This window comes from Osmerus mordax, chromosome 1, assembly GCF_038355195.1.
Source record: "Osmerus mordax isolate fOsmMor3 chromosome 1, fOsmMor3.pri, whole genome shotgun sequence".
NCBI classification, from domain to species: Eukaryota; Metazoa; Chordata; class Actinopteri; order Osmeriformes; family Osmeridae; genus Osmerus; species Osmerus mordax.
Genome location: NC_090050.1, coordinates 7,545,982 through 7,572,421, shown reverse-complemented (window position 1 = coordinate 7,572,421; position 26,440 = coordinate 7,545,982). Strand labels below are relative to the sequence as shown.

Below are 26,440 nucleotides of genomic sequence, written 5' to 3'. Positions count from 1 at the left end.
CGTAGCTTGCAAGACCACGTCTGTTACACAAGTAAGTTTTACAAACATCAGTCAAAAGTGATTTGACAGAATTTGAGATAATGGAATAACACAACAGCTGAAATATGTATTTCCCAAAAAATCCATATTTAATAATAGGTTGAGACAGTTAGAAACGTATGAAGTTTGAATGGTAGCTCAGGTTGTATGCCGTTTCAGTACAAAAACAATCCTCAATACTTAAGAGCAAAACGTGGTTACTGACAAGTGTTGTAGATTGGTGCTGAATTTTAAAAAATAAAACAAATAGACATATAAATACTTCATGTGTTTTCTATTTTTTTGATTAAATGAAGTTAGCTTTGTCTTTACTGTATTTAAACATCTGAAATACATGTGCTGCATGAAAGTTTCAATAAATATTATAAATTGCATTACAAACGTGTTTTACATCTTACTTTTCAACCAAGCATGGATATCAGCATCACCACTCCCATGAATTGGGTGAACAGAATTATGGGAGTGAGGAATGACCACACAGGCCAGAGTGCAATATTAAAACTGTGGGGAGCAAAATAAGAATGAGTGAGTGAGGGCAATCAATCATTACTACCTGTAATTCCAGTATGGAGTGGCAATTCTGATTCTGCCAATCATCTAATAGTGCTCGGTCAAGCAGTCTTAATTGAAGTTTAGTTTTTGTCTTGGTTAGCTTTCAGATAAAAACTACAGATATGCATGGTGGCTAGTGGTGGAATTATTGAGGTGATCCTATGTCAAACAATGCAGAGGTTTAACTTGCTCCAACAGTATTATATGGTAAGTCTGGAGTCTCTTGCCTGCATGATGCTGCAATGAAGGATGCGGTTGTTGTTGGGGCAATGGTAGGGTACACCTGGTCATAGTGCTGTATCCCCTTGTACCACTCGAGATACACGATGGAGAAAGTAGCCAAGGACAGACATACTCCAAACAGAACCAGGCCAACATTGAACCACCAGCTGAAAACAAACAGAAATATGTTCCTTGAATGAAGAACTGAGTTAATATCCCACAATACCTTTGAAGCTGTCAAATGGAATTCAGTGGGAAAAAAGATATGGAAGACATTAACAGAGGCCAACAATAGCTGGACAAATGATCACCTTTTAATGTCCTCGTTCTCCACAATGACTCTGAGGAAGTCCACATAATAAGTCAGGCAAACAGACGCCACTATCCAGAAGACAGAGTGGCGGTTGATACGAGGTAAGGGTTTTACATCTTTTTCTTCTTGACCTACAGAAATGTGTAGAATAATACTAAGTTTCTTTTTTTTTTTCATGCAGTAATAACAATTGCATCGTTGCCAGGTGAGGTCTCATACTGTGCAATGATCATAGTCAAACTTTTTTTTACTGTTATTTTTGTCACTTTGAAGTAACACTTCATCTACAATAGTCTAGGTGAAATCCATTATATTGGATAAGGCTGGTTGAGGTCATGGCATATCAGATAGACTCTCGTCTTTCTGATTTGCTGAATGGCTCCTCAGTTCACAGAAGGAAAGAGCTGCCACTAATTCCAAGTAAGATGACATTAAAGGGTTACAATTACAACAAAAAAGTATTGAACTTAAAATATATTATAATAATTTTCAGTCATAATATGTTTAATCGTCACTTTTCAGGTTTAAAGAGCTTTCAAGATGAAACTAATAGGGTTCTTGTGGCTATAAGATTACTTCTTAGAGAGGTTTTAATCTCTATAATTAAGACTAGTAGTTGAGCAGTTGATTAAATGTATCATAGACAGCAGTTGGCTGGTGAAGTGGTTGAGGTACAAGGTCTGTCCAGGTGGGAATTCAGGTTCAGGATGAACTTGATGCCCTTAAGCATGGACAAAATCTTAATTTTAATGCAACTGGTATCTGCAACTGCAAGTTTCTAATCTGGAATTTATCTTATGCCAACTTGTTGGCAGCTACTGTTGCAGGCTGCTCTGAGATGGTGTTCAATAAGACAATTAATACCTTAAAATTAAAAAGTATAAATACAAGGATATCAGCTTGGGGGGGGGGGGGGAATCATAGCCCAAATATCCGGCCAATGTTCAGTCTGCGGTCTTGTGTGCAATATCAGTTTACACTGGCAACAGACTGAATCATGGTTACAGTGCAAAAGGCTAGAGTTTGCAACCAGACTAGATATCATGTTGCCTGCAGTGCTGACACAGCGTTTGCACACAGTCAAAACAATCAAGAATCAGCGGCAGGAAGCCCAGTTAGAGCTTTCAGACAAGACAATTGTCCACTGTCAAATCCGTCTACTAAACCTCTTTTCTCACTGCATAATTGTCATCCAAATGTTGCACACTGTGCAAGTGCAACACCAAGCCATATTTTTTTGTTTCGACACGAATACTTAATTACTGACTTCGTCTTGGGGCTAGTTTACGTTAGCTATCAGCTAATGGCATAATAGTACAATACCTAGACACGCTGTAGCCTTGCTATATACGTGGGAAAGGTACAGTATATTGCTACTAGCGACTAGTCAGCTAGTAGCCTAACTATATACGTAGTATGAGTCCTACGGTGTATCCCAATACCCATACTAGGCCTATTTAGATTATGTTTATGGTACTAAATAGTATGGTAGCTGTACTGTAGTTGGGACGCACCGCGCTAGTCTTGACTGAGAACTTACTCTTTTCATTGTTGTCAACCGCCGAAACTCCTTGCATTAGAACTTCAGCATTGCTCTTAAATCTATTTCGCAGAGTAACAAGCTCACTGTCGTCAAGCATATTGGATAAAAGGCTGATTTGTTTTATAGTCAACTTATGATCTAATAAGCTGGATACGTTTTCTGTTAGCTGATGGTAGAGAGCTAGCCTACTGTGCCCTTCCTGCTTTTTGTCCCTGACTAATTACGCACATTTCAAGGGACAGTTTTTACAGCTGCACCCATAGACATAATAAAGAATAGACGCCGCATCGAACGCTACTGCCTACTGGCGCTGACGAGCCGTGGGGCCGCCATCTTGGAAAGGGCACTCGCTCCACTCAGTGTAATCAGTTTGGTTGGGGCAATGAACTGTTAGCGCATTTAATTAATCCTACCGCACTGAATACTGAACTGATTTTCACACGTTTTTTTTTGCTGCAAAGGTCATACATGTAGCTATGATACAGGCCACCTGTTTAGGCGTATTTTAATATTCATAGTGGGTTTGTCGTAGCCCTGCCCTTTTCCAACTAAAAAGCGAATAATGAAGAATGAATACAATATAAAGGGATACGTATCTTACCCTGCCCTGTGATTGATAATAGAATATTAACATGTATGAATGCTAATAGCCTTATGATGATACACCTACTCTTTGGAAGTGACCCGGGAAGCTGAATACTGATGGAATAACGCCATCTCGGAGTCTGACAATCTGCCCGGTCCTATCTAAATCGCCCTGTTGAAAATGCTGACTGCATAGCACTGAAGAACCACTTGCAGTGAATCCTTGTCTCCGCAAAGCTACTTCCCAATTCCTCAAATCTGTGTCCTTGGGAAACCTTCAAAATGAAAACGGAATATTTTGGAGTGTACAAGTAGCGACTGCCCTGATACCTACAGTCGGTGCCACTTGTGTAAAATTCGCTGGCCAATGTTATACCAGTAATATTTGTTTTATTTCTACAATAGCATTCTTGTGTCAGTTGTGTCATCTAAATCAGTGTTATGGAATATGACTTATCAAGTCTCAGTTCATAGCCCGGTGTACACCGGCCGGTGCAGTAAACATAGGGCTAGGCTAGCTTGCTAGCTACAATTTCAGTACAGTAATATCAAATATTCTTGCTCCTAATTTCTCAACTCTGGTAAGATTCTATTCACAAAATGCAACAAATAGTACTGTAATGTTAAGTATTACTTGTGAATAGTAATCCCCTGAGCCCTATTTAATATAATTCGCCGATTAGAGCATGAATATGCTGCACAGTGGTGTGGCATCTTGTTTATTCTGCTGCTAAGCAACTAGGAATTTGCCCTTTCCAAGATGGCGGCCGCATTTCTCGCGCCCAGCAGCCAATGGGGCGTCTATTCTTTATTATGTCTATGGCTGCACCAACAGCTTTAAAACTAAACAAACTGCCAAATTATGCTACTTTAATTCAAAACAAACAAGTTAGTTGGGACACATCATGTGTACAGCATACATAACATCGTATATATTATGTAGGGTTATGGTTAGGGTTTAAAAGACTAAGATCTGTAGGATACTTTTCATATTCATTGATAGCAAGACCATATACATTTCCTGACTTTAATTACTCAACATCAAATAAGGACAGAGAGCAAACAATAATAATAATAACCTCACTCAAATGTAGCCTATCTGAACCATGGATGTATTATTCAGCAGTCCAATCATGCACTGTCTCCAACTCAAGACCCCACCCCTCGCTCCTCGGCTTGAAGCAAAGGCCCTCGTGGATAATTGTGGTATTGCATTTCCGTTTTGGCACTACGGTGAGTTTATGAACTCAAGTCAAAATAGCCTATGCAGAACGATGTTCCTCAGTATTTTTTCTGTTCTTGAACCTGCCTCAAAATACTCGCTTTTCGTAGAAAATAAAAATTTTCTTCAAATTCAGAATTATTTTGCTGAATTTTGAAACCAATTTGAATTTTTGCTTACGTCAAAGACATAATTTAGATAACCTGTAAGCAGACGAGGTGGTCTGCTTTTCGCCATAATTGGAAGGTAAGCCTACAATTGGTCCAAAGTTTGGACAAAGTTTTGTCCTTTATAAACATTTACATTACATTTAGACATTTAGCAGACACTCTTATCCAGAGCGACTTACAGTAAGTACAGGGACATTCCCCCCGAAGCAAGTAGGGTGAAGTGCCTTGCCCAAGGACACAACGTCATTTTGCACGACTCCCCATAAACGTGCTTTTCGCTGGTGTAGCTGGTAGTGGTCGCGCTTGAGATGTCAAATTGCATATTTTTTCTTTTTTAATTAATACATGCTTTGCTTCCCTTACAAAGTATGTAGGCCTACTGTTGCATGCAGTTGGCCTACCTATGCATACAATTCAGACATTCTATTTTGCCATAACATTGCACCGTGAACTTTGACCCGCCAGCTCAGATGACCGTCTGTTTTTAGCGCAAAATGTCCATATTGTTGAAAAAAAAAATTGTGCTTCATTTTACCTTAAAAATTCAAATATAGGCCTACTATATATATTAGCAAAGGCTGACCTGATCAGAGACATACTGTCGGACATACTGGATACAATAGGACATCCTGGTATATTTGGCATAGGCTACTGTATTTGATATACTATGTTGGGACATAATAATATTTTTCTGGCATACGAAATAGTTTAGTAGTATGGGTATTGATACACAGGGAGAGTCTAGTATCTCACAGAGACACTAAACACAGTGATGCTGTCAGACTTCCAGTTCAGCTAGTACCAAATATGACTACATCATTAATACGGCAAAAATGTTACACCTGAATATTGGATGTTTGTTTGTACACCAAGCCAGCCAAATTAATAGTAAAATATGCTAAATATAGATTATAATACTGTATGAGTTTTTCTGGATTGTCTACGGTTAAATCAAATGTGTTTCACTCAGATGTATGTCATATTGGCTACTAAGCTTTAGCAAATGTTTTTATTTTCATTTACAGCACAATTAAAAAGAAATACATTTAGATATCTTAACACATTAAGGCATGAGCACAGCTACTTTTTTTTGTTGAGACATGGGTAAGACTCATCAATAAACACCCTGTGCTTGGTCAACAAATAATTCATTCTCAGTGGATAATATGAGAGTTGGGTTTCAGTTGGTGATCTCTCCAAACATTAGGAAACATAGTGATCTTAACAGTGAATTAACAGAGCTTTTGTCACTTGGGAAACACATTTGCTTTAGTGGGGAGGCTCTGTGTTCTTTGCTTGCCTTACCCTTCTTGCTATGAAGCAATAATGCAACAAAGAATGTGAGTTACCAAGAACATGGGGGAACATGCTGCCATGATACAGTAGGTACGAGGCGTAGCCGGATCTCCTCTCTTCAATTATGGGTTACTGGTTTAATCCAATCATAATACCTAATTACTCACTAAAATGATCACCATAACACACCTCCAGACTTCAGGTTACAGAAGATTTTACTTTTGTTACATCACATGACAGGCCCACAGTTGGGAGAACACCAATTGGTGAACTATATGTATACATATATATGTATATACTATGTGTACAGTATATTTTTGCTTCCAAACAATACTTTTTAGACAACTTGGCAACTCAACAAATGCCAAAAAGGATTAACAATTCATGATCTTGAATCAACAGAAGGAGTAAGGAAAGTGATAATGATTCAAGTGGCCATGTCTACAGTCGTGGCCATAAGTTTTGTCAATGACAAATGTTGTGTTTTGCAAAGTTTGCTGGTTCAGTATTTGAGGAAAATGTTTTCACATGTTTCTATAGAATACAATAAGGCACATTTAATATTTTTTTAAGGTTTTTTGGGGCGAAAATGTTCTACATATGCAAATAGTCCCCTCTTTTACAGCAGTCAATCTGCTCTTAAAATCCAATCAGAATGATAGTGATTTCACCTGGCTAGAACTAGTTCACACTTTCCCCTGTGCTAAGATAGGGCTTACATGGCTATGGCTGATCACTGTGGAATATTTTCTCATCAGTGACCAAATGTTCTGGTGATGCCAGAAGCTGCATGTGGGTGGACTGTTAAATATAAGTACTATGGACCAATATTCCTAGCCCAACTCCCCCAAAGGCCCACATAAGCAATATAACCAGACCACAGTCTCTGATGTTGATATCAGGAGATTCATTAAGTTTTGTGATTGACAGGAAAATGTCAGAAACATTTCCATGAACAGAAGATGCTTATGCTTATCATATGCCTTTAGTTGATTCTACTTGCGAGAGATGCATTCTGTTTATATAGCACGGCCCGAGTTTCAATTTTGAAGTAAATTTTAGTTTGTGTTAGCAAACCTGTCGTCTTTCTACCTTCCATTGTAAATAGCTTTGGGTATTATTGATTTGGACTTGCCAAATATGGACTTGCTGTTCCCAATTTGGAATTACTATCAGCATTAGCATATGCACAATCAACAGACCACTCAACCAAATGTTAAGGTGGAAAAATTTGAATAATACAGGGAACATCTAATAACCATCATCATAAAGGTAATTTGAACCTCTTTATGGGCCTGAAAACACCATGGTAATGCGTGCAGGCTTGACAAACAGGTTTACTAATACCAATAGTATGCAATCTACAGTTACAGGTAAGCACTAGGCTGAATGAGGATCAGTGTTAAACTCCACAGGATTAGCAGAGGTTCATAAAGCTGAGGAGATTTCCTTCAGTATGTCCCATCTAGTGTGTTTGAGTGTGCATGTCGTGTGTGTGTGTTAGTGGGGGGGTTGAAAAAGGCTGCTCATTCTAGCAGTGGAAAATCAGACAGCATTAAAACTTCACCTGCGGCTGACACCAGTGTCTTAAATCTATGGAGCTTCTGTGTACCTGGCCAAGTGAACCCTGTTCGGGGTGCCGAGGAATGTGCATTAGCCCCCGTCCCGTGTGAGAGTCAAATTCACCTCAGGTGCACCTCTACCCCTTTTCCCTCTCTCCTTCACAAACCCCTTCAAAATCCAATCTAGCAGATAAGGTACCATTTCCCAGCCTCGATGTGGGGTTGGAATGTGAAACAGAGCTAGTGCGCTCCACAACTGCCATATTATCCACTGGTGACACATTTGAGGATAACTTGTGCTAAGTGGCACTCTTGTTGACAAATAAGAAATAAAAAAGGAGTGTATAATAACACTTATTAGTCTGTACAGTATATGTAGAAAAAAAGGAAGAGTTGCATAACGCTTGCGATGACCAATGAAGGATTCTTCCAGGGAAAGGAGCACAAGCTTCAAGGCAAAAACTGCCAGCATTGTCAAAAGCATCTCTTTTACACATGCGCACAAACTCCAATAATAACACAGAATAAACTAACCAACATTTTAATTACTAGCTGCATCTCAGGCATTGTACTAGTTTGTTGTAAACACAGCAACAAGATTCAAAGAAACTAGCAACTGAAAAAGCAAAATGGCGGCAAAAGAGTCAAGGATAGGTTTCTGGTTGTATGAGGCCGTCAAGAGAAGTAAAAGCACAGGTTAGCTTTATATCTATCAAGCTAGCGTAAACTACCTAGATATACAACATGGTCTGGCTTTCAACAGCTAATGTTTGCTAGCAAGCAACCCCCATGACTAATGAATTGTATAGCCAGTTTACCATTTACAGGCTAACTGACAAGGTTATTCAGCGAACTGTGAAATAGGGAAATGGACGAGAGAAAGCACATTCTTAATTTAGCTAACCTGCGATTGGCAGAGCGATGGAGCCATGGATCATTCATTGCACTAGTTCTATCAAATACAGGGTACGGGTAGTATTAGCAGCAGGTGCAAGGTGTCTAGTTGCAAGGTTGTCTAGTTATAAATCCCAAGAAACTTTCTTGGAGCAACTAGAAAATATCAATAGTTATTTGTCAAGTGTGAAAGTTTTCATCTCTCTGGAATTAATTGACTCATCCTGCATTTCATAATAAAGATGGTTTATCTTTACAAACATTACATATATGACAAGTTCTGGCACTGAACAGACTAGTTGATAAGTCGAACTTTGTCTTTCAAAACTCGAAACTTGGGATTGTTACTAATCTTCTTGTTGAAGATTGCGCACACTTCCTCTTCCGATTTGAAGTTCTTTTCTCCGATGCATGCGTAGTACGCTGCCAAAACCTGTGAAAAATAAGATGATGCGAATCAGGTCAATTATCAAAATGATGAGAACAATGCCAGGTGTTACGAACAGCATAATGACAGTCAGGTGTAGTTTTTGTAGCATTGACCAAAATATAGCTTTCTGCAATACAGGGGCGCCAACAAGGAACCACAAAGTCTCTGGGGTGCCAGCTAAGGCAGTGGTGCAATGCACATATTTACAAGAATTTGGTATCTTGTATACCAAATTTGAGTAAATAATTCCAGAATTGAGTAAGTTGCTGTTGCCTATAACCAGGTGTTCAAATCAGGTGTTTGACGGTACAAAATGCGGTGCGGTCATTTATCAGTCCGAAGAACGTGAAGAACATTCTTAACCCTTGTGTTATCTTCGGGTCATTCTGACCCATCAGTCATTGTGACCCACAGTCGTATTGCGACAACTTTACCGCATACAAAAACAAAGTGAAGCATTTTCTTTTAATCGTTGGGCTGTCTCAGACCCCCCACATTGCAAAAGTTAAAAGAAAATTATTTTATTTGTTTTTGTATTGGGTAAAATTGGGTAAACACAACGATGGTTCGTTATGAACCTTTGGGTCATGTGACCCGAAGGCAGCACAAGGGTTAAGAAGAATGGTCTTGAAAGATTGTGAAGACGGATGCAATGCAATGACTTCTGGGATGTCAAATGCATTCCCTCTGGGGATACATCTGACATCCCCAGAGGGAACCCATCACCAACCCATGCATCCTCAATAAAAGGGGAATTGGTTTGCATTCTCGGTCAATTGCTTTCTTTGGTATGGAAACCGTACTTGGCCTTGAAAGAGGACGTCAAATGAGAAGAATGGAAAGAAGTGGAATGGAAAGAAATGCGGATTGATATACAGGCTGTGTGAAACGATGAGTAACTAGGCAGAGATTGAGACAAAATTCACGAGGCTGAGATGGAAGCTTGCCGATGTAGATTTAAAACAAATATGTATGTATATACACACACACACACACACACACACTCACTGGCCACTTTATTAGGTACACCTCGCTACTACCGGGTTGGACCCCCTTTTGCCTTCAGAACTGCCTTAATTCTTGGCATACTTTCAAAAAGGTGTTGTAAACATTCCTCCGATATTTTGGTCCATATTGACATGATAGCATAATGCAGTTCCTGCAGATTTGTCGGCTGCACATCCATAATGCGAATCTTCCGTTCCACCACATCCCAAAGATGCACTATTGGATTGAGATCTGGTGACTGTGGAGGCCATTGGAGTACAGTGAACTCATTGTCATCTTCAAGAAAACAGTTCGAGATGATTTGAGCTTTGTGACATGGTGCATTATCCTACTGGAAGTAGCCATCAGCAGATGGGTACACTGTGGTCATAAAGGGATGGACGTGGTCAGCAACAATACTCAGGTAGGCTGTTGCTTTAAACAATGCTCCAGCCTTACACCCCCCCGCCACCTACGGTCTTCTTCTGACAACCGTCTGGTGGTCCCACCGCTCAAGAGCGCCCGGTCCCAACACAAGCTCTTCTCCTGTCTGGCCCCCCAATGGTGGAATCAACTCCCCACCTCCATCAGGGACACTGACTGTCTTCCCACCTTCAAGAAAAGGCTCAAGACGCACTTGTTCCGGGAGTACAACGGCACTTGGGAATGCTTGGCTGGCCCTGATGTTAGTTTCCTCCAGGATCACAATGACTCGTATTGAGAGACTTGTTGCTCTTGTCTGTTAGTTGTAACGGTTTCAAATTGTTGGTTAGTTGTAACGGTTTCAAATTCTTGTACTCACTGTGAAATATTTTACTGTTGATTGTTTTTTTTCTACAGGTACACTTTTGCACTCTTGTGGGGAGTTTCATGTTCAATTGTAACTTGTTTAACTGCATGCTCTTATGGTTCTTCCCTTTGGCACTTATTTGGTTTTCCACAATGTATGCTTCATGTTTTGGCTGCTCGCAATCTTTGGGTCTATCTCATTGTTATGAACAGTGACCTATGCTCTTTTGTAAAGCTCTCTCTTGGAAGTCGCTTTGGATAAAAGTGTCTGCTAAATGCATAAATGTAATGTAATTGGTACTAAGGGGCCCAAAGCGTGCCAAGAAAATATCCCCCACACCATTACACCACCACCACCACCAGCCTGAACCGTTGATACATGGCAGGATGGATCCATGCTTTTATGTTGTTTACGCCAAATTCTAACCCTACCGTCAATGTCACAGCTGAAATTGCGACTCATCAGACCAGACAACGTTTTTCCAATCTTCTATTGTCCAATTTTGGTGAGCCTGTGCGAATTGTAGCCTCAGTTTCCTGTTCTTAGCTGACAGGAGTGGCACCCGGTGTGGTCTTCTGCTGCTACTGTAGCCCATCTGCTTCAAGGTTCGACGTATTGTGCTTTCAGAGACGGTATTCTGCATACCTTGGTTGTAACGAGTGGTTATTTGAGTTACTGTTGCCTTTCTATCATCTTGAACCAGTCTGCCCATTCTCCTCTGACATCAACAAGGAATTTTCATCCACACAACTTGCGCTCATTGGATATTTTCTCTTTTTCTGAACATTCTCTGTAAACCCTAGACATGGTTGTGCGTGAAAATCCCAGTAAATCAGCAGTTTCTGAAATACTCAGACCAGCCTGTCTGGAACCAACAACTATGCCACGTTCATTTAAATCCCCTTTCTTCCCCATTCTGATGCTCGGTTTGAACTTCAGCAAGTTGTCTTGACCAAGTCTACATGCCTAAATGCATTGAGTTGCTGCCATGGGATTGGCTGATTAGCTATTTGTGTCAACAACCAATTGAACAGGTGTACCTAATAAAGTGGCCGGTGAGTGTATATGGAGACATTCAACATCCAAAACACATTGCTACATCTAGAACCACATATTTAGGCTAATGTACGCTAAATATAATTCACACTTCTGTAAGTGTGAAACTTATTATTGTATAAAATCCTCAACTGATTGGATTTATGTAATACATCTGCTTGAGTAATGAATACACTTCCAGTCAAACATAAATGGTTGTCACATCCCATAGGCGTTAGTCACAGGATTGCACCTGCGAGCATCTTTCCAGTGGTACCACATTCTCCTCCGACTCTGGGAACTATAAACCTCAAAAAAAGTTTGGAAACGTTATTACGGTCGATGATTCCTCCCCTTCAATAATACCAATTGGTATTGTATTTTATATCGTTGGAAAGCCTGATTAGTCACCTTTACAACGAGGTACAACTTGTAAGGATTGTGCATTCATGGAATTAGCAACACAGCTAACCGTGTGGGTAGCGGCCACAAAAAAATTGCCAAAATACCCTGCAATATTCTTCTGTTAGTATTCACTCTCGTTTTGAGTTGCTTGGTGGATTGGATGATTGCACTCTCCCACCGTAATAATAAAGAATAATAAGGCACAGTAATAAGGAAAAAACAACACATATTGGCATATTTTTACACTTTATTCATTTTACACTGTCAGGGACCTCAGTAGCGTGTGGAAGATCCATACGCAGCCACAACAGCTTGGCACCTCCTCCTCATGCTGGTCACCAGCCTGGTCACACACTGCTGTGGGATGGCACCCCATTCCTCAACCAGGATTTGTTGCAAGTCAGCCAACATGTTTGCGTTGGTCACTCTGCCACGTACAGCACGCCCAAGCTGATCCCATGAGGAGGAGGTGCCAAGCTGTTGTGGCTGCGTATGGATCTTCCACACGCTACTGAGGTCCCTGACAGTGTAAAAGGAATAAAGTGTAAAAATGGCCAATATGTGTTGTTTTTTCCTTATTACTGTGAGAGACTGCAATAATCCAATCCACCAAGCAACTCCAAACGAGAGTGAATACCAACAGAAGAATATTGCAGGGGATTTTGGCAAAAGAATTTGGGCCGCTACCCACACGGTTAGCTGTGTTGCTCATTCCATGAATGCACGATCCTTACAAGTTGTACCTCGTTGTAAAGGTGACTAATCAGGCTTTCCAACGGTATAAAATACAATACCAAGTGGTATTATTAAAGTGGAGAAATAATCGACCGAGATAACATTTCAGAACTTTTTTTGAGGAGTTTATATAAAATTATTTTTTACTTGCCCATGTGCAGTGGTGTGGTTGGTGGGCATTCTTAGCTTTTAAAGGATCCTCACCCTGTGTGCATGTGCACAAATGCACATGACAACTCTGATGCATTAATGAAGGATCAAAATCTAGTTGGGTGTGCTCAAGCCTTCGGCGAGCACAGCCATTGTTTTCTCACATATATTATTCTTTTTATTCTTTTCCCACCGCTAAGGATCCCTCAATATTTGGACTACATAGACAACGCCCGTGTAAAAAAGGTTTGTCTTGTTAGCGATTGCGTTGCTTCTATTGGGATTTACGTTCCGTTACACGGTTTAGGTTTCAATTCAGTTTTTGTGGCAAAAAGTGCCTAGTGTGGCCAAAGGGAACTCAGTGCTAGCCTAACGTCACAACGTCATCAACGACGCATAGATACGACGTTCTAGTAAGTCAGACAGCGATATCAACGAGACCTCAGCATTAGTACCATCAGGGCCACGTTTGTGCAATGGGCAGGAAGGGCTGCTGCCCCGGGCCCCGGCCACTAGGGGGCCCCGGCCACTAGGGGGCCCCGGCCACTAGGGGGCCCCGGCCACTAGGGGGCCCCGGCCACTAGGGGGCCCCGGCCACTAGGGGGCCCCGGCCACTAGGGGGCCCCGGCCACTAGGGGCCCCCGGCGCGGGCGATTAAAAAAATAATTATCATATTTTTGATGCATTTACCCACCGGTAGTGAAGTCCACGTTCTCTTAGCGTCAGTGACACGCTGCGTCACGTGTCGTTGCCGGTATCAAAGCATGCAAGACAAGTTGACCTTAACCTGGCCCTGGAGACAATGGCTTCGCATGAAACGATAAGAAAATATGAAAGTGGGGCTAAAAAACGAAAAATTAAATCAGCAAAAGAGAGCGACAGGCAGATGTTTTAAGTAAAACCCCAAAACGTTCAACTTTTTTCAAAAGTATCGATTGCCCCCCTGATGATGATCAAAATAGCAGGCCTACTACTGTGACAGTGACAACGTTGTTACCGCTATCGGCCCCGCCCCCCCCCCCCCCTGCTCCTGCCGAAGTTTCGGTGCTGCTGGAAGAGGAGCATTTTAGGTGACAGATCATCTGACTTAGTGACATGTTCTCCTAGCAGGCCTGAAGAAATAGCTTCTACTGACATTGCATGTTGGGGGCCAGTGACAGATGATTTACAGCGCTATTGGATTAACAAAGGAGTTAAAGCATCACTAATGTGCCAGAACAAAGAAGCCTCCTTTACAGCATCTGAGCGTGTGTACAAAAATGTAAAAAGATACCTGAGCAAATAACTGTTCACCCGTAAAATGTGTAATGGAGAGCTTGTTCCTAGGGACTGGCTAGTTTATTCTCCATCGACAGGGAATGTGTTTTGCTTTTTCTGTCGGCTCTTCAGTGAGACTACTACATCTTTTTCTTGCTCCGGTTTTTCCGACTGGAAGCATAGCTTCCGTGTGGAGGAGCATGAGAAAAGCCAGTCGCATAGAAACGCTGTCCTGGTCTGTCTGACACGAACACAGGCCCAGGGAATTGACTGTGAATTAATCCAGCAGTGCAAAGATGAGGAGAGCTATTGGCGACAGGTTCTTAAGCGAGTGGTTGAGGTGACTAGGTTTCTGTCAGAGCGCGGTCTTTCATTCCGGGGAAGTGAGGAGACTTTCGGATCACCACGTAATGGCAATTACCTCGGGATACTAGAGCTTCTCAGCAAGTTTGACCCTTTCTTAGCAGAACACATTAAGAAATATGGGAACAAGGGGAAGGGGACAACCTCCTATCTCTCTAATACAATTTGTGAGGATTTCATAGCACTAATGGGTAAACGCGTGCAAGCAGAAATCATTAGCCAAGTACAGAGATCAAAGTAATTCGCAATGATTGTTGATTCTACCCCAGCTTTGGCTCACATTGATTAGCTGTCGTTTGTGGTCCGCTATGTGTCAGAACAGGGCGAAGTGTTTGAGAGGTTTTTGGCATTCGTTCCCATTTTCAGCCACACTGGCGAAGCGCTTTTTGGATCAGTCTCACAGATTCTCAACGAAACTGACCTTGACATCAAAAACTGTAGGGGACAATGTTGTGATAACGCATCTAATATTTCAGGAGTCTACAAAGGCCTGAGAGGGCGAATTCAAGAGGTAAACCCCTTGGCAAACTGGATACCCTGCACAGCGCACTCATTTAATCTAGTTGGAATGAACAGTGTTGACTGCTGTGCAGAGGCAACCTCATTTTTCAGATTTGTGCAATCCTGCTACAATTTTTTCTCAGGATCTCCACGGCGATGGAAGGTTTTAATGGATGGACTTGAACCAAATGAAAACAATCACATGGAGACATTAAAGTCACTGTCATGCACAAGGTGGGGTTCCCACGCACAGGCCACTAAAGCGCTTTCCATTAACTATCGAAATATACATGACGTCTTGAGCAGCTTGTCAAATGATACAAGTGACACTAAAGATGAAGAAAAATCCCTTGTCAAAAAAATGAACAGACTAGAGAATGCTTTCTTGAGCATATTTTGGAACAAAATCCTGCAGAGGTTCCAGACGACAAGCACAGTCCTTCAAACGCCGGACTTGGATCTCGTGAAGGCTGTAGCCTTGATTCGATCACGGATTGATTTCGTTCAGGATTTGCGCAACAGCTTTGAAGAACTGGAACTGGCCGTCAAGCACATGTCTTACCAAACAGTACAGGTCAGAAACAACGCACCAAGTGACACGAAAGAAGAGAGCCGATGAAGCAGGCACCCCGGATGATCACATCCTCACTGGTAGCGAAACATTTTGGGCTGAGGTGTTTTATGTAATCATTGAAACTCTAGTGAGCATGCTGCGCCAGAGATGCAATGCCTATGGAGAACTCTCGGGTCAATTTGGGTTCTTGACTAATCTGCATACCCTGTCCACTATTGAGATGCGCACAGCCTCTCGCAATCTCGTACAGACTTACAGCACAGACCTGCAGCCCGAAATTGAAGATGAGCTTGTCCAGTTTGTTTCATTGTGTAGGAACATGACCACCGATCTCTCACCCAGTAATATGATGAGGCTCCTAAAAGAACAGCAGCTACAATGTGCTTTTCCCAACGTGGATATTGTATTGAGGACTTATCTGACCCTCCCTGTGTCAAATGCTACCGGTGAAAGATGGTTTTCGAAGCTGGGACTTATAAAAACGTCTTCGGACGACCATGACGGAGACAAGATTGAACTTCTTGACTGTGATGTCAACAGAGTTTGACCTGCTTTGCCAAATTGACTTCAACGATGTGATTCGTGACTTTGCCTTCAAAAAAAGTAGGCAAGTGGACTTAAACTAGTCCCACACTGATTAGCCCATGTTCTTTTCAGTAGGCGGCCACAACCTGATAATTAAATTGTTCAATAGACTTGTTTGTATATAGGCCTACGTGTTCGCTGGGCTGTGTGTGTGCACGCTAGACTGCATGTTCCAATGGGTACCTGTTACAATGCAGGCCTATCACAGACTGATAAATTTATTTTTTACATTATGTCTGTCATAATTTAATTACCAATCCCTCTCTCTCTCTCTCTAATATATATATTGATAAAAATAATAGTAATAATAATAAAATCTTTGGCGGGGGCTCGGGGAGGCTTCTGCCCCGGGCCCCAGATGACCTTAACCTGGCCCTGAGTGCCGTAGCTAAAAGTCTAGGCCAGTTGAGGCTACTTTACGCTAGATACCTACGAACATGTCTTAATCTGCTAGACAAGTGGGTTCTAGACAAGTGGGTTCCCCTTCGTTCTTTTGGTGTGCAATCTCACGAGCCCTACTTACCCGGCGTCATGGAGCCGACCAGCTAAATACTTATTTAGCACTAGCGTTGCTACCTGCATATATCTACAGCTGGTAGCTGTTTCTTCCGTTTTGCTCCTAGATTCAGACCTAGCCCCGGTAAATTGTAGATCTAGCTAACTACTAGACTTCTGCTGTGTGTGAATCGCAGGAGCAAACCAGTCGAAGGGCGTACAAAAAATCACACCCCACAATTTCCCCAGAAATTGTACCTCTCTAGTTCAGGTTTAAAAGACCATTGTGTTTGGGGGAAATACCTAAGAGTACACTCAGTCGCAAAAATCTTGTTCCAACAGCACGGGGTTGGGAATATTATCAACGTTTCAGCCTGTTTTGCTGACTCAGGGCCCAGACAGCTTGCAATAATTGAGGGAAACCATTCATTATTGATAGTAGTGGAAACTAGACATGTTAGAAGCTACCAAATCCCAAGGTTCATCCAATTTATTTTTTAAGAATGACAGTGAAAGTTGCGGTAATTTCATAGGCATTAAATATATATTTCTAACCTATTTTAGACAAGCGAAACAAAGCTGGTTCAAGCAAGAGGGGCCGGTGAGCAATATTGGTCATATTCACTCATCCAGTCATCCTCACCAACGTTAAAACGGTGATCTATTTAAGACCAGAAATACTGAGATTACCGCTAAGTAAGTGCGTTACAAATACTTATAATTTTCGTTGTTCCCATGACCACCTCTTTCTCCACCCATGGCTCCATCTTTGCTAATCTGTATTGAAAGTGAATTATGGATATCTTAGCTCTGCAACTGATGACTTGGGTTGGGTTTCTCAGGCAGAGAGCTGTCACGAAGCTGAACCATACCGCCAAATAAAATTATGTGTATTACTAGTAATACTTATTACTGAACCAGATTCTAAGCAGAGATTGTACAACGGGAGTTTGTCCAGATCCTATTTTACAACAAATGCAGGGATCCAATACATTTTAAAGCATTCACCAACTTTTGTCTCACCACTGTGTGAAACCCAGTATGAAGTTAGTGTGATTAACAATACATTTGTATTGGTGTGTGTAAGGGGAAAGTGCATGTACCTTCTTCCTGAGTTTCTTCACAGAGAGACCCTCCTGTGGTGATTGTCTGAGGACTGCCTTGATTGTTCCCTTCCAATTGAATTTACCTTGGAGTCAAACATATCATGGATCATTGTGGTTGTATAAAACTTGTCCCATCAGGTGTAAGAACATGTAATAATACTGCCCCTTAGTGGATACAAGGCCTGCTTACAGATATACCAATTTATGTTTTGTTTTGAGCTGAGATCTGAATTTGTTTTGCCTTTCTCAGCTTCATTGGACAGAAAGAGAGACAAGAGAGACAGGGAGATGTATGAGGGAGAGAGGCAAAGACATGGAGAAATTTCCAAAACCGGAATCAAACCCGGCCTGCAGCCTTTTAAGGCCTCAACCCATAAGGAACTCGTCCTACTTGGTGAGATACGAGGGCGCAACTTAATATTTTTATACTACAGAGATTTCTATATCCTATTTAAATTTTATGTTAGAATGCACATTTTTACCTAAAATAAATTGTTACAGGCTACCAACAGGAAAAGACATATCAGCTTATGTTCTGTGTGCAAAAAGCATGCCTAGTGTCATGGCCCTACTCAAAACTGTACCAATATTTCACTTCTACACTTCTTCACACATCTAACGGGCTACAAAGAACACCTCTTTTATAACAATAAAACCATGACAGATTTATTCAAAACTTAAAGTCTATATTGCATTCTTGGAGGAAGGGTACCTTTAGAACCTGCTTCACTCTGAGATTGCTCTGTCGGTTCCTCAGCAACCTCTGTGTTTTGGTTATCTGTTGAAGAGATGAAAAGAAGAAAAAAAACACGCTAAAACACGCTCATTCCATTGCTTCCATTAGGCACAGCTACTCCAATCAGATGAGGCAATTTTGACTCCCAACTCAAACAGGACGTCACTGTCTCACCCACATGGAAGAGTTACTGTCACCTGCCAAAAATCTGATCAAATTAAATGACTAAATGTAAATGTAAAAACTGGTTGAAACTATTGTAAACGGCACCTTCACAACTATCCTTGGTTTTCTTCTGTTTCTTAGTAGATTTCCGTTCTCCAGTGTACCCGTTCTCCTCTCCACCCTCCTCCGCAGAGCTTCTCTTTCTTTTCTTGGTCTTTCCTTTGTTGGCCTCCTCCTGCTGATCCTTTGAACCATCATTTTCCTGACCTTTCTTGATTTTCCCGCTCTTCTTCTGTCTTGCCTCCTTGCGCTCTCGCTTGTTCAGCTTCTTCTTGTCAGGAGCCAGCTCCTCTTGTGCTCCATTTTGGTAGGTTGGTTGACTTCCATTGGTGTCTGCCTTGTTCTCGGACACAGGATGCTTTGGTTCCTCCGTTTTCTTAGGGACTTCAGGAGGCTGATGGCATTCATTAAAGACAGAATTATCTTTCATAGTCCCTCTTATCTTAGCCCCTTACTGTAATCAGATCAGTTTGGACTTTGGAGATCCTTATGATAATCTTTAAGCATATATTGCTTGGTGGTTTTAATAAAAATGACAGACTCCCTGAAGAGATTGTCATACTTACATTGTCGGTAGTTGCTGAAAAGATGTCCCACACTTGGGCATGTAGAGTAGGGTTGTAAATCTTTAAACTATTTTTCATCCAGTTCTGAGGAGAAGAACCCCAAAACTTTAACAAGCTGATATTTGTGTTGTTGATAAATGACAAATCAATGTTTTGCTGCTAATAATGTTTATCAGGAAGTGTGAAACAACCAACCTGAAACTTTGCTTTTTTTCGTGGAACATTGTCATACGAACTGACTTGGTTAAGAACGTCTTTCAGCATGGCGCTGACTCCTTGTTTATTCATGGATTCATGGATTCTCTGAGACAAAATAAAATAAGTAATTTACCAAATGTAAAATTGTCTACCACAAATACCCATGAACTAATTACCAGTTTAATTAGAAGCACATCACATTCCATAAGTAGTTCTTGACTAAGTTATACTAACAACTGCAGGAATATCATGGTGTGCACAATGTCACAATACGAATATAATAATTGATGTGTTGGTTTAAAGGCACACTTTTCATTCAACATACACCTTAGTACACATCCTCAAATTCATATCGTATTTAGGAGAGTCAATGATACCTTCCTAAACAACTATCACCTATAGGCAACTGTTGTAGGCTACAGTTGGCGACTGAAGTGCGACGTTGAATCTGATCTACCTGAATCCATTGTTGCTGTTTAAATTCCCCTTTATTTGACTTGGCCTCAAAGCCTTTGCCTCCATACTTCTGATCCTCAGTGATGCATTTGATGTGGTTCTTGTAGTCTTCTCCCCTGTTTGAAAATAATCGCAAAAAAAACTTACGCCAGTTTCACATTTCTTACGATGCACATTAACTGCTGCTACTAACACTAACTTCTAGTTAGTGTAAACTGCCTGTCTGACCAAGTATATGATATTCTCAGCCTGGGTATGTGTATGGTGGTTAACGCTTCAAGATGAACATAGCTAGGTAAAAATCAACATGTCGCGTGTGAAATACAACATTGTATTCCATTTACCAGAAGTCTTTCCCGCAATCTATGCATGATAACATTTGGCAACCACGGCACATGTTCACATGTTTATCGACTTGAGCTTTCTTCAGAGATTCGCCACATGCATTGCACGTAAAGAAAACCATGGTCTGAGTTACTTTCCTCTTCCCGACAGCACTACAAACAAGCCAGACAACAATCTTTAATTCGATTGTAAGAACCGCTTAAAATAAGTATCAGTGCAACATGCGGCACTGCTTAGACGGATGCGGCGGATAGCTTCCCATAAACTAACGTAGCCTTGTTAATTTGTCTTAAGTATTGTGCCGGTTTTTAAAAATGTAAGTACAAAAATCTAAGCTATATTAATGCATTATTCTGTATACACACAGCTAGCTCTAAAAAATATTGGAGATTCCGATACGTCGACCACCAAAACTTTTCAATGAACACATGACGAGCGTATCTTAAGGAAGTGTAACGTTATTTACCTTCCGCAAAAAAGTATTTCTGTTCCGGGTTAGGAGACGGAAGATCGTTTTGGTATTGTGTTGATATAAACACGTAAATATATATATGTACGTAGATTCATGTTTATGCTGATCTCTATTGTGTTGATGTTTTTCGTACATTCAGTTGATGTTTTCTAGTGCGTCGGCGAAGTTTTGCCGGAAATGATGTAGCTTTTTAGAATCAGAAAGTGACCGATCATCCAAAAGGTAAGCTATACAAACCAGCCCCAAAAGTATTTTATTAAACATTGATTTCAAAGTAACTTAACAACATTGATTCAATATGTTGTTATCATAGCTTTGCAATAATTGCACAAATGCTATTTGTTCTGTATGGTGTTGTCGTAAAACCTACCAACAATATGCCGTGTTTTACTCCAATTTTGTCATGGGTGGTCTTTAAGCAAATAGTATGTGAGTCTCAGCGGTATTACAAACAGGGATGTTAAGTTTTAGCTTCCCTTTTATATTTGTTAAATGCTACATAGATAAATGATAAGCAGACAGGCAATAAATTGTCAGCATATTACTACTTATGTCATTCAGTAACATTACCTGAGGACATGTTGGACCCAGAACGGTCATTGCACAGACTGTTTTTTCTCTGTCCCTTAGTTACATTGATGGGCCGAATTCGTGTGGTCAGCTGATGAGAAAACATGGACACATTGTCTAGCCACAGCTCATACCTCCTCCAGCAATTGCAAGAGCAAAGGATACAGGGATTACTCTGTGACTGCATGCTGGTGGTCAAAGGAGTATGCTTCAAGGCCCACAAAAATGTCCTGGCTGCATTTAGTTCCTATTTCAGGTGCTTATAAGTATATCAGAAACCATAAATATAATTCTAATGTATGATATTGAAGTAGCTGGCCATTCTAGCATTCTTTCAAATGACAGAGTCGTTCAACTAACGCACAATAGCCAAATGTTTTATTTAGTCTACAAACTACTGGATTTAGCAAAGGCTAAATTGTGAGATCAGATAATTTCTTTTGTTGCCTTTCAGGTCCTTGTTCCAAAATTCGCCAAGTCAGAAAAATGACGTATTCCAGTTGGTCATCCAAGATGTCGGGGGAATCGGTCAGATACTGGATTACATGTATACCTCCCACCTGGATGTCAATCAAGACAATGTGAAGGCCTTATTGGATATTGCCCAGTTCTTGCAGGTCCCCAACGTACAGAACATGTGCAGCACATACCTTAAACCCTCTCTTCCAGGTGTGGAGACCCCATTGTTCTCTCTGTCCAGTGTCCTCACCTCTGATCATGACTGCCTCCTTGAAACAGGTCTTTCTCAAGATGTAGACATCCATTGCCCTTCTACGGAAGCCCAAAAGTCAGTTTATGGCAGTGGTGATATTGACCATAACAAGAGACTGCCTATCACAGTGCCTCAGGGTACTGCTACCGAGACAACAGGAAATGCTCAGGCCACTCCAGAGAAGCAACTGGTCCATGGGTACAAGCTACGCAACTTTTATAACAAGCAGTACAAACAGAGGGCCAACACTGAAGGCCAAGGTCCTCTGGTGGTCCTCGAAGTGCAGCAGTTAGAATTTGGGGTCACCCAACCTGGGAGTATTCCTGTCTGTTCTGGGAATACAGTTCAGTCAAACCCTCCATGTCCTCCAACGCAAATTGAAAAGAGTTTTAATTTGAGCGTGCCCTCTTTAGAAACTTTAGCCACTCCTAACTCTGAAGGAACGGACTCTGCAGTCAACAAGCTAGTACGGCCGAAAAAGGCTGTGTACCTGAAGAAATATAATTATCTGCGGTCCCAGAAGGCCCTAGAAGAGATGTGTGTCGAACCAATCTCTGAGCCAGTTTTCAGCACCAAAGAGAAGCAAGATAATTCATTGGCCCATAACGAACTTCCAGAGGTCAGTGTCGACTGCCTCGCTGTAGAAGGTAAAGTGTTGTTGGAGTCAGTGATAAACACTCAAGTTTCTAGTTCCCCAACTGCTGACCAAGATGAGCCTAATTCAAAAGCTGTCAATGACGTTGCTGAAATGGCAGGACATAAGCAGTACTGCTGTATTGTCTGTGGGAAGATCTTTAAACACCCGAGCAACCTTGAGCTCCACAAGCGGTCTCATACAGGTACATCACAATCATACATTGGCTTACCACCAAATACCAGAGTAATGCTGCTGGACAGTGTCCTTTAAGCTTTTGTGATTACCCAAAGATCAATTTAGTAGTGAAAAACATGCTGTATTGGCGTTATGAGGAGGTCATCATTTTTTTCATTGTTGTTTTGACAGGTGAAAAGCCATTTCAGTGTAATATGTGCGGGAAAAACTTTTCACAGGTAATAATTTATTGCTCTCTTTTGCAAAAAATATTGTTGATAGTGTGTAATATTAAGAAAGACACAGTGGACATGGCAGTTTCTGTCAATTCTTATGGAGTCAATACAAAAGGATGCATATACCTAAAATGCTGACTGGCATTTCCTCTGCATATTGTTTAACAGGCAGGTAACTTGCAAACACATTTGCGGCGACACTCTGGAGAGAAACCGTACATCTGTGAACTATGTGGGAAAAGGTAAAGTCACTTGTTTAGCACCCAAGTTGTTGTAGGTGAAGTTGTTGTACTGCATTCAGTGGTATGTTATCTCTTTGTGCTGTGACACTGGATTCAGAATCATTCTTATTCAATATTTTTGTCTTTTTTTGCTGTTACCTCTGCAGAATTTAAATCTAATGAGGATTATCTTAATTATTTTATAATTATTGAGTGTCATATTGTTATGACAGTTTTGCTGCCTCGGGTGATGTCCAGCGACACATGGTGGTGCACACAGGAGATAGGCCGCATCTGTGTGATATATGTGGACATGGTGAGTGCAAAAAAGATGTGTTGGAATATCTGTCATAAAACCTAGTGTATACTGCAGTACGGGGCCTTTTGTCATGAGTGACTTTGACACCGAAAATCCTGACCACATCTCTGATGTGTAGCTATCAATTCAGTGAGCCCTGTGTGATTACAGATCAGAGCAGCAAAATATCTCAACTAGGGAGGCCTTGATAGTACTGTAAAGGATGTACCCTGTTTTTTTTACTAAGCTCAAGAGTTTTGATCGTTATCCTATTTGACTTAAATTTGCACTTAAGTCCTTGAGTACCCTCATGAATAAGTCAATAAAGGGTACAAAAGAATATACCTTCTTAACCACTCATTTACTTAAGTCATTATTTTCTGTCCAGCTGCTAATTTAAAGCGTCAGAAGGTCTTATCCATTCAACTCAATATTTTGAATTCCCACCGAGGAAAGATTTGATATGGTATCACACTAAATCAATCAACACTTGTTTATTACATTTAATTCTGTCTTGTATAGTCTGGTTTTTGTATGCAGAACTGGCATTAACACCAAATATAAATATGAATCTTACAACAACATGAAAGTAAAAAAACATATCATGATTAATAAAAATATTTTGTATTGTATAAAGTAACATAGGATCTCACCTGGGATGGTAGTAACCAAGCTGTGTGTAAACTGGCCTCTCTTTGTGAACATTTTTCTAAACATTCCATGCATTTCTCTTATTGAGCTTGGAAAAGGGGGCCATACATGAACGCACACACACAAAATAATTTTTTGAAATGAGGGGATCTAAATATTTTCCAAGCGTACTGTAAATGTCTTGAAATGCAATGCATTCCGGACTGTCTTGCTCAGGATTCAGCAACTTCAGCAACTTGAAGGAGCATAAGAAGACCCACACTACAGATAAGACGTTCACATGTGACCAGTGTGGAAAATCTTTCAACATGCAGAGGAAGCTGTTGAAACACAAGGTCCGACACTCTGGAGAGAAGCCACATCACTGTGATACCTGTGGTATGTACCAGTCAATATATACCATCGGTGGTGTCTGTTTATGGTGTGTAGAACTCTAGTTATTTACCCGTATGCAGGCCTTGTTTAGTCTTTCTTTAGTCTCAGAATGCAAACTTTCTTTCTTTCTTTGAACACTGTATAGAATATAGAATATCAGGTTTGGTTGGATTGGAATTGCAAATCCAATGTTAGGAAACCAAGAGCTCGTAATTAAACTCAGTGATCAAGTTAAATGAAGCTGCATCTTTCTGTGATCAGTGTGAGCAGCCGGTTGTATATTTTGACTTGCGTTTACAGGGTTACATTTACAAAACCAATACTTTAACATGCTCTACAGGGAAGTGCTTTATCGGCTCAGGTGACTTGCAGCGACACGTGCGGTCACACACTGGGGAGAGGCCCTACATCTGTTCATGCAGCAAGAGCTTCACTCGTTCTGCGCTTCTGAGGAGACACAGTATGCACTGCAAAGGGACCACAGATTCCAGCCCAGCCGTTGCGGTCTACAAAAAGCCAGGTTGTTCAAACGGTCCTCTATTCCCCAAACTGGCCCGTCATAGCAAACTGCGTACCACTACCACCGAGCAGCCTTTCCCCGGAATTATGTCCCACCCGGCACTGGACAAGTCCTCACCATCACCAACACATGTCGAATCTCCAGATCTCAGCATGCACCGTGGCGTCCCACGTACCTCAAACACTCTCCCAGAACTGCAGTCCTTTGTCCCCCATCACCTCCTCTCTTCCTCTCAGCAGGACAAGTGCCTCCCTCCCCCCCCCCAACACCCACCGGAACTTCTAAAGTTGTCCAAACCTCATCTACCTCAAGATGGCATCTATGGTCCTTATTTGGAAAATGGAGCAGTAGGGTCGATGCAGGCGGGTCCAGTGACTCGAGGAGGGATGGGGAAGCATTACTTACCTGAACCGGACAATACCTGTGGACAACCAGTGGCAAACAGGACCATTGGTGCACACAATAGGACCCACGAAGGGCAGTTTTTCTCTAGTGTGACACTGTGGGGTTTGGCAATGAAAACACTGCAAAATGATAATGATATGGAGTGAAATGTGGGTGATGTTCATAGGGGTGCATCCTAATTGTACAGTGTAGCCTGCACTTTTTGTTTTACAGAGCACTCCTAATGTAATAATGTTGCAGTAGCATTTATTTTTTGACATTAATGGTCATATCTGGTCATTTCTGGCACCTCTGTCTACCACTACAGTAAATGGAACACAATGTTGTAATATTAAAGCTTATTTTATATACCCATAAGTAATGTATATGTTTCGCAACTGCATTGCCATTATATCATTTTCAGTAATGTTTATAATATTGTTCTCAGGTATTTGTGTATGAATTACTGCTTTTAGAAACTTGATGCAATTTCTGAAATTGCTTTCATTTAAATTTCTCATTATAACGACTAAAACCTTATTACACAGAGTCCTTTTTGTATCTTAAAAACCTTTCCTTATAACTTTCTTGTGATCTTCTCTGCCTGTGATCTTGTTTGACAGTTCTGACTGGTGTTTCCCTACATTTACATTACATTTAGCAGACGCTCTTATCCAGAGCGACTTACAGTAAGTACAGGGTGAAATGCCTTGCCCAAGTACACAACATAATTTTAGTATGGCCAGGAATCGAACCGGCAACCTTCTGATTAATAGCCCGATACCTTAACCGCTCAGCCATCTGACTCCCCTGAGGTAATGTGACATCTTGGTTTGGCAGGGAATACTTTTGA

At 41.1% G+C, this 26,440-nt stretch overlaps 3 protein-coding genes across 5 annotated transcripts; 1 reads left to right on the top strand and 2 right to left on the bottom strand.

Moving 5' to 3' along the window:
* Positions 1-2,880, bottom strand: tmem128 (transmembrane protein 128). Of its 3 annotated transcripts, none has more exons than XM_067240462.1 (5): positions 2,667-2,880; positions 1,125-1,257; positions 819-980; positions 438-540; positions 1-20 (listed from the first exon to the last, which is right to left on the bottom strand). In XM_067240462.1, the coding sequence occupies exons 1-4, from the start codon at positions 2,764-2,766 to the stop codon at positions 441-443; spliced, it is 495 nt and encodes a 164-aa protein (XP_067096563.1). In that variant the 5' UTR covers positions 2,767-2,880; the 3' UTR covers positions 1-20; positions 438-440. The 3 variants fall into 3 exon arrangements, with proteins under 3 accessions (XP_067096563.1, XP_067096555.1, XP_067096547.1); XM_067240454.1 differs by lacking the exon at positions 1-20 and adding an exon at positions 106-262; XM_067240446.1 differs by lacking the exon at positions 1-20 and having other exon boundaries at positions 106-540.
* A 5,747-nt stretch (positions 2,881-8,627) lies between these two features.
* On the bottom strand, positions 8,628-20,763 carry lyar (Ly1 antibody reactive homolog (mouse)). Its single transcript, XM_067237249.1, has 8 exons — positions 20,337-20,763; positions 19,994-20,108; positions 19,534-19,641; positions 19,339-19,422; positions 18,818-19,166; positions 18,524-18,589; positions 17,809-17,894; positions 8,628-8,831 (listed from the first exon to the last, which is right to left on the bottom strand). The coding sequence occupies exons 1-8, from the start codon at positions 20,456-20,458 to the stop codon at positions 8,694-8,696; spliced, it is 1,068 nt and encodes a 355-aa protein (XP_067093350.1). The 5' UTR covers positions 20,459-20,763; the 3' UTR covers positions 8,628-8,693.
* A 159-nt stretch (positions 20,764-20,922) lies between these two features.
* Positions 20,923-26,440, top strand: zbtb49 (zinc finger and BTB domain containing 49). The gene is made up of 8 exons (XM_067237236.1): positions 20,923-21,031; positions 21,440-21,635; positions 21,834-22,930; positions 23,095-23,141; positions 23,307-23,380; positions 23,593-23,675; positions 24,525-24,686; positions 25,024-26,440. The coding sequence occupies exons 2-8, from the start codon at positions 21,484-21,486 to the stop codon at positions 25,752-25,754; spliced, it is 2,346 nt and encodes a 781-aa protein (XP_067093337.1). The 5' UTR covers positions 20,923-21,031; positions 21,440-21,483; the 3' UTR covers positions 25,755-26,440.